Consider the following 8,901-nt stretch of genomic DNA (forward strand, 5'->3'; position numbering starts at 1 on the left):
CGGAGACGAAAAATAAGTTCGGACATCCAATAAAAATTTGCCGCGTCACCTACGCTTTTGACTTGCGTTTTACTTGTGCTTTACCTGCGCTTTACCTACGCTTTTTGACTTACACTTTAGTTACACTTTACCTGCATTTTATTTAAAATAATATTTTATTAATATTCGTACCTATCTCTGCGTTCGATCAACTGACCCAATAATTTGGAACTTTTATTTCGTTCGCTGTAAGGATGTAGAGGAGCGTTCGGTTTTAGGCAAAAATGCGCCGTGTACCGAGTTGTTTGAGTTTTTTCAAAAATCTCGGTACACCTCGATATAGACATGTTTTTACCTAAAATCGAACTCTCTTCTACATCCAATTGGATGGAGGATGTAATAATTGTTCAATAATTTGCACCATAATCTAGGCTATCGGAAGAAACCGAAGGTCTCCCAACTTTCCTCTCTTACTTTTCTCGTCTTTCTCAGATGGCGGACGAACTCGAAGAGCTCCTTGGTTTTCTCTCCTCGCCTTCTACACAAGTATTCCCTTCTCCTCCCAACTATCTGTCTCCGTTCCTCTCTCCATTTTTGTTTACGAATATCTCCTCTCGAGAAACCAGGTGAAGAAGGCCGCGTTGGACATCGTCCGTGGCCTAACGGGCTCCGATGGCGGCATCGAGACCCTGGCCTCGTGTTCGGACTTCGTTCTCCCACCGCTTTGCCGCCTTCTTCGCGATGTCTCAGAGCTTGCTGTTCCCGCCGCTGAGGCGCTCATCAACCTCTCCCAAAACCCGACCCTAGCTGAGAAGCTTGTCTCGCTCCGAGCCGTTGATACGGCAGTGGAGGTGATTTACAAGCAGGGGGGTAGCGATGGTAGGCTTTCGAAGCTTCTTGTTATGCTGTTAGTCAATCTCACCCAATTGGACTCTGGCATCTCTTCCCTACTGCAGGTATTTTTCCAAGATTTGTTGCAATATGCATAATTTATTGTTTGGATGAAATCATGAAAGTTACGTCCAATTCAGTAATCCTGTATGTTTGTTGCTCTTGCTTGTTCAGGTTGGTGATGATAAATTTGAAGGCTTGTTTCTCTCCAAGCTTGTTAGGTCGTTTTGCAGATCTTCTTCCAGTGACTCAACTGGTTTGTTATTTATCATGTCTTGCTGTCTTATTGTTAACCGTTGGTAAAATTTACAATGCTTCATTGCTTTGTATGCGGAATTTAAAGAAAAGGGAAACAAGCACCCAAGGGAGAGGAGCTAACCTTATCTGGGGAGAGTTTTTGTTTTATTGCTTATAAATTGTATTTTTCACAGAGAGTACCTATGAACATGTCGCTTCAATTATTGTGAATGTTTCAAAAATGGAAGCTGGAAGAAGAATTTTGTTGCAGCCAAAGGGAAGCCTACTTAAGCAAATCATAAGGCAATCAGACTCGGCAAATCCACTGAGGAAGAAAGGAGTATGTAATATTTTACTCTTCCAAATCATAATAAAGCAAAGCCCATTTGCCAATTTAGATATATGGTGCATCGCGTTAGATTTCCGCTGAACATGCATTAAACATTATTCATTTTCTTCTAGCTGTATTTCTTATTAAGGGTGATGCGTTTAAAATTCATATTTGATTAACATGGACCTCTTCTAGAGTTTTATTTAATGATATCTTAGGAAGAACTTGTCGTTGTTAATCATTAACAATCAATAGATTGAAATGCAGTATGCAGATTTGTTGTTCCTTGTAGTCTACTGTATTTGTTTGACATGTCTGTCCTATTTCTTTGTTATACTGAAAGATTAGGGTAAAAGGTTTTCTATTTGTTGGTACTTTCTCTATTTTAGATTTAGTAATTGTATTTTGTTTGATAATTTAAATCTGCACATTGCATGTTTAGAAATGTTACCTTAGCTCAAATGTTTTCAACAGTCCAAGTTATTTTTAACCACGGACTCTAATGCAGTTCATTCAAACTTTCTAGGTGTTGGGAACTATCCGCAATTGTTGTTTTGATGCAGATAGGCAACTGCAGAATTTGTTAATGTTATCAGAGTTTCTTTGGCCAGCTCTACTTCTACCTGTTGCAGGAAAGAAGGTATTGGCATGGAAGTATTCTTATTTGATCTCAATTATTTGTACAGTGCTGCAACTCCTTGAAATACTTTGTTACACCACCACAATAACCTATACAACACCATGTTGGATTGAAAGAATGTTATAATCAAACAACAATGAGAAAGAAATTAAAACCATGAAGGTGAACTCACAATTGTATACCGTGCAACCTATGTTGCATCGATACGGATATGATGACACGGCATATACGAGACACGTCAATTCTTAAAAATACAGGATACGAGCACGGCACGGATACATCATTATAATTTATAAATCATGCATAAAAATTAAGAAAGCAATCAAAGCATAATATTTGAAATGAAAAAAAATGAAAGCAACGTCATTTGTAGCCTACTAGCTTTATAGCTTATAATTTCAAAATAAAAGTAAGCATTAAATGTCCAGTACAACTACCAAATCGAAAACATAAATTGTCTAGCACATGAAGTTTTAACTATTCAATAGAAGGAATGATAGGATTAGCTTTTTCAGTGGTTTGTCTTTGAACTTCTATATCATCTTCAATGAATATCATATATTCCAATTCAGGCTCATCAAGTGAAAGATTAGCAATTTCTAATATTCTCATATCTTCAAGATATTCAAAACCATCTCCATCTACATCCCACATCCCACATCCTATTATCTCCTTTCATGTAAGTTGAAGTTTTCCTTGATAGAATCCAAATGTTTGTATGCACACAAACTAAATCTTCAGCCCGTTGTGGAGTAATTTTATTTATCTTCATTGATTGGATGAAAGAGTATGTGCTCCAATTTCTTTCACAACAAGATGAGGATAAAACTTGGCCAAGAAGTTTTATGGCGATTGTTTGAAATAGTGGTATTGAAGCTCTATGTATCAACCACCACATTTTTTTAATCAATTCGCCATCAATCATGTAAGGACCCTTGGTCACTAAAGTCCTCCAAATAACAAAAAAAATTAGTAAGCTCTATATTGACACTTCTTCTCTCCTCCTCATTTGGAAAATAACGCTTCAAACATGTCTTCCTCATATTTGAAATTTTTAACTATGGAGAAACTCGTTGAGGAGAACCTCATGTATGGATGTGGAGAAAGTAGGTAATGAGATAAATGATTTTAATGAGATTTAAGTATTTATTGAAGAAATTAGTGCTTATTATGATACTTGTAACTTGTAAGGATAATGTAATCTGTTACATCATAGGCTGAACCTAATTGGAAGAGAATGCTCCAAATCCATTTCAACCATGAGAAGCTTTGCTAGGCTATATTTGCTATCAGAAAATATGTGAATGTTATGTCTACATCATTAAACCACATGAATTTGAAACATGAACCAAATTCATAACCATATAAAATAGCTTATGTTAATAATTTTATCCAAGAGATTTCTAGTTCCAATTCAAATAGCTACATATGCTGTCAGAAAAGACTACATGATTTGATAAGAGATTTTTATTTTTTTTGAGACGTAAAGGAAAACAAATATATTATTTTCATTTCTCTTTTACATAGAAATGAGAAGAGAGCATTTCATTTAATATTGTTCCTCTCTGCATTTTCATGTGGAAGTGAACTAATCTTTGGTTTTCAGAAATGAGAGATATACAGGAAAATAAAAGAAAAATCTTTACAGGAAAATAAAAGCTATTAAAAAAATTTTCTACAAGAAGGACGATGAAGAAGATGAAGAAAATGAACCTTCACGCGAAAATGAAGAAAGGCTCGTTCGGTAGTCTAGTTGCTCGTGTGTTCCTCTGTTGCTTACTGTTTGAGTCAAATTGTCAGCTTCTCGCAAAAATGAAGAAGCGAATGGGATGCACCTGGTAGGCTTCACCGCTGACGTCGATGATGGATGTATCTTCACTGCCATTAGCTTCACTGCTCCTTCGGCTTCCCATAGACTTGCTTGTGTGATGCTCCTTTGACGACAACCAAGAAGACGCACAGCTGTTCGAAACTCTAACTTGAAGTTCTAGTCGCTGAAATGCTTAAGCCCTTGCAGTTGCAGACAAGAAATAAGAGCGGGTCGCCGAAATGAATAGGCTCCTGTCATTTTTTTGGGTTTTTAACAGGATACACGCATCCTGTCTAATTTAAGTAGTATTTTAATTGGACTTGGCTTCCGTGTCTGACACGTATCCGTTCCGTATCGGGCGCGTATCCGTATCCGACGTGTGTCCAACACAGCATGCCTTCGTAAATAGGAGTATCGGTGAAACATAGCATGCAACTGAGGTAAGTATTATTTTTCCTGCCTCTTAACTATTATGAGAAAAGATAAATAATGTTGTTTGTGCCATTGTAGCATGATTGATTCTTGAGGTGATGTAAGAATTTTGCGTGCTTTCTCACTATGTTACCATTTTCTATTTCATCAAAGGTCAATGGCTAGAAATTAAGGCTGTACCAAGATTTCATTTTTTTCAAATATTACATGTGGCTTTATATAGTGATTTGGATATCGAGGATTATTACAGTATTTCTATAAGGGCTATTGAAATTTTGCTTAACAGCCTAAAAGAGAAATCTTTATCATCACTTCTAAAGCCTGTCAAACCCAAGCCAATATCAGAATCATGCATGATGCAGGATTAAATTTGATCTTATTGAGAAAATTATAATTTACGAATACTCTTTTGATGATATATCATATGCTAAACATGACGTGTAGTTACATACAAGGAGTTTTAGCTCAAGCAGTATGCCCTTGGTTCCCATAAATATTTACTAGCTTCTTGCGTTGAATTCCATCTACTATTGACCTTGCTACCTCCATATTTGATATTTCTACCTGGTCTTAAGGCTACTTATAATAACTTGCTTTATGTCCAACTTTAAATCTGAATTTTTGGAATATATTTCCACTCTTTTATAAAAAAATGATGATTCATAATTATTATATGAATTGACATTAGATGTTGAATTTGAACCTGCATCTACATTAAAATATTATCAAGAACCTTTTTTTGGTAAACAACAAATCTAAATTTGTTATTGAGATGAGTTCTTATTTGAACATGAACTTCTAATTAAAATTAAATTTATTCATGAATGTGAGCATAAAGAAATAATGCATACTGTGAAGTTAATAAATTAATTGTAGAATTTGATGATTTAACTGTTGATTAAGTATTTAATGAAAGGGGGATTTACCTAGCACAAATTTTTTTATCTATTTATATCTTTAACATCTAAATCCTTTTATTTACCTGCATACCATCTACGTTTTAAATAACATCAAAAACATCACTTTGCGCTTCTCCATTAAGTCATCCTAACTATGCTTCCTTGATTTTCTTTGCATAAATGGATGAATGTTGCCACCATAGAGGGTTCTAGCCATAGAGCTTGTCAAAATCAGCCCCATTAGCCAGCCTTTATTTCACCTCTTCGCCTTCATCACAAATTTTGTGAATTTCTCTTTGAATTGTTTACTATTTGGACGAGGAATGGAAGACAACTCTAGCTCATAAGACGAAGGACAAAGGAGAGCTCTATGTTGGCGAATTCCAACCAATTAGGCAAAGTGATGAGGCGAGGGAAGTATAGTTAGGATAAGTTAAAGGAGGGGCATAAATTGGTATTTTTTATGTTATTTAAAAATTTGGATGATATATTGGTATACAGAAGGAATTAGATGCTAAATATGTAAATATATAGAAATCTAACACTATGTATGTAAATTTCTTTAATAAAATTACATGTACAAATTAAACAAAGATTATCTTTATTTTTGGTTGTTTGTTTCTTGATATACTAATTAATAAAAGAATATATTGAAGGCTATAGGGTTCCACGCCATGCGACTCTATCCTCTACCTTCCTACATTCATCTAACCCTAATTTTCTCCCTTGGTAGAACTATTGTCGTTAACTAATCTTTTTCATAAGTGACTCCAATTGAAAAATCGTTTTAAATACACACACGGTGAATTTTTTTGCTTATGATTTTCTTCTTCTTGATAAGGCTAGTGAGGGAGTTGATGGAAAATTTGAATGATGAAGCTCAACCTTAGAGTCTAAACGGTCGCATTTGAGTAGATCTAAAACCAAACAAATGAAGTGTACTTTTACTAATAATAGATCTGGTGACGGGATTGTGACATTGGGTGATCAAGTAATTAAAAAGAGTGCATGTTTTAGATATCTCGTGTCTATTGTTCAAAGTAATGGGGAAATAGATTGAGATATTATCGGTAAAAATCAAGTTGGATGGTTGAAGTGGAGGAATGCATCGGGTCTGTTGTGTGATAGAAAAGTGCCCCTCAAATTTGAGGAAAATTTTTATAAGATAGTGAGAGACTTGAAATATTTTATGATGCAAAATGTTGGGCATTAGAAGAGAAGTATAAAATTAAATTAAATGTTGCAGAGATAAGGATGCTCAGGTGGATGAGTGGCTTTACAGTTAGAGACAAAATGTAAGACTAGTATGTATGTGAAAAGTTTTGAGTAGCTCCAGTGGCAAATAAGATTAGAGAGTCGACTTAGATGGTTTGGTCGTATGAAATGCCAGCTTTTCAATGACCTTGATGGGAGAGTGGATATATTAGATCCGGCCTATGTTTAAAAAGGTAGAGGTATACCTAAAAAAATTTGGTTAGAATGTATTAAAATGATCCTTTTTTATTAAATTTAAATATGAATTTGACTCTTATTAGGATACGATGGAGAAAAAAGATTCATGTAGTATCTCATATAATGAGATGAAGGCTTGTTGTTATTGTTGTTGTTTTAAATAGACACCCGACAACGGAACCACAGCATCTACCATTCCCATTTCTCTTTTCTTTTGTCAGGTGTATATGCATTAGACTCTTTTGGATCAGTTCATAAGCAATTATAAATTTCCCAGTCCTGCTGCTGTTGATGTGGCTGATTAATATTTTGATCTTTATTGGAATTGATGGGCCCACTTTCCTAAAGTCGTACAAAAATTTTGAAGGATTATCATATCATGTGACTAATCGTTCTTAACTATCGAGTGAAGAACCCTGTAAGTTACAATAAATTCTTAACTATCGAGTTTTGACCATCTATGCGTGCTTGGTGCTTTTTGTTGCGTTGTGTTGGAACAAATTTCGTTCTTGGTGGTCATGCTGCTTAGAAATGCAATGAATTTAAATAATTGTTAGCTTTATTGCTGTTATTGTTTGGTGTATGTTTTCTTGACTTGGGTTCTTTAGTGCTTCTAACATTGATGAAGTTGAAAAACATATTCATTTTTCTGTATTTGCTTCTGAGAATGCACATATTTTCTCTTGTATGATATATTTTGCTCAGTCTTACAGTGAACAAGATACGGCAAAGATGCCTCTTGAGCTGGCTAATGCACTTTCTCATGAACGAGAGCCAGTTGATGATCCAGAAATTCGCAAGCAGGCATTGGAAGCTCTCTACTTAATTGCGTTGCAGGTTAGAAAGCTGAAACAATAATCCATAAATTGCATTGATGTAAAATTTGGCTTTTATTTTTATGTCAATCCATTTGCGTATTCATTTTTAAAAATTTAATGGCAACAGCTTTAGGAAAATAAATGGTAAGAAGAATTTATTTCTCAATTCGCATGTCTTGCTGTACCTTTTTTTTTTTTTAATGTTACAAAAACATATGAGATGCTCTGGCTATGTGTTTCTCAGGACGCTGGGAGAAGTGCTTTGTGGTCTGTCAACGGCCCACGAATACTGCAACTTGGCTACGAAGATGAGGAAGATCCCAAAGTAATGGAAGCTTATGAGTTGATCGGCTCTTTGGTAATAAAGCTTACCCTTTCATCCATTGTATATGTTATCTCATTATTATTATTATTATTATTATAGTTCACAGCTCTTATTTAAGTCTTCATTCAAAGATAACAATCATAGTTTGGTTAAGGTTGTGAAAATCAAATGAGAGATACGATCAAAATAAAGAAAGGTTCATGATTCAAGGTTTAGGGTTGAATAAGATGATATAATAAATATTAACATAATTTAAATAAGAATTAAATGACATAATAGTGATAATAATAATGTAATAATATAAATTTGTGATTAAAAATAAATAGAATTTATACACAAATAATATCTTCAATAATTTAAAATTTAAATATCTTAAATCTTTAAATTGAATTTACATTTACTATAGATTTTGTTATAATAAATTTATAAATTTATTATAACTTACTACTAATTTATTTATATATAATTTATACCTATAAATTACATATTAAAATCACATTATAAATTGGCACTTATAGATCATTCACCTTATACTTATAGATCATCTAACAAACAAATCAAGGTAAGGTTCATTACTCCTACTGATGATCAAACAAGATGAAATCTTAAAATATCCTTTGTTTTTTCTCGACGTTCAGGTTGTAAGTAATGCTGGCTTCCAGGAGCAGTCGGACAGTATGAAAGAGTAAAGCTGCTGGGTTGGCTGAACTGGCTATAATGATCTATTAATTTCTTTTCTCAAAGAAGTAGGCCCTGTGCTTTTTAAATCTCTTTCTTGTAATATGACGATATGATATTTATTTATCTTCTTTGTTGAAATATAAACAACAAAAAGTTTTTTTCGCTAATTGTTCACTTTGCTGATCTGATCTAAAATTGGAAGTATTTTTCTTTTTGGCATTGTTATAATCGCTGAACAATAAATTATCAAATATATTATTTGAACTCATTATTATATATATATATATTTAAAGCATTAGATAACAGATCCTTTCGCGATTGATCAATTTTAGTTCGTGTTTTTATTTTATTCTTCTCTTCATCATATCTGATTTCTTTGACTTCATCTCCAAAGAGTTGATCATTA

The 8,901-nt window shown here is 33.9% G+C and overlaps 1 protein-coding gene across 1 annotated transcript; it reads left to right on the top strand.

Moving 5' to 3' along the window:
• Positions 1-374: 374 nt before the first annotated feature.
• Positions 375-8,662, top strand: LOC110094011 (protein HGH1 homolog). Its single transcript, XM_020819103.2, has 8 exons — positions 375-525; positions 606-935; positions 1,045-1,126; positions 1,302-1,447; positions 1,965-2,078; positions 7,377-7,508; positions 7,734-7,847; positions 8,453-8,662. The coding sequence occupies exons 1-8, from the start codon at positions 472-474 to the stop codon at positions 8,501-8,503; spliced, it is 1,023 nt and encodes a 340-aa protein (XP_020674762.1). The 5' UTR covers positions 375-471; the 3' UTR covers positions 8,504-8,662.
• Positions 8,663-8,901: the final 239 nt, after the last annotated feature.

This window comes from Dendrobium catenatum, unplaced genomic scaffold (assembly GCF_001605985.2).
Source record: "Dendrobium catenatum unplaced genomic scaffold, ASM160598v2 fragScaff_scaffold_156, whole genome shotgun sequence".
NCBI classification, from domain to species: domain Eukaryota; kingdom Viridiplantae; phylum Streptophyta; class Magnoliopsida; order Asparagales; family Orchidaceae; genus Dendrobium; species Dendrobium catenatum.

Excerpts from the sequence above, each read along its gene's own strand:
- LOC110094011 (XM_020819103.2), top strand. The coding sequence starts at position 472 with ATGGCGGACGAACTCGAAGAGCTCCTTGGTTTTCTCTCCTCGCCTTCT. Across the intron at positions 1,127-1,301 it reads TTCTTCCAGTGACTCAACTG|AGAGTACCTATGAACATGTC; the intron begins GTTTGTTATTTA and ends TATTTTTCACAG. Across the intron at positions 7,848-8,452 it reads ATGAGTTGATCGGCTCTTTG|GTTGTAAGTAATGCTGGCTT; the intron begins GTAATAAAGCTT and ends CTCGACGTTCAG.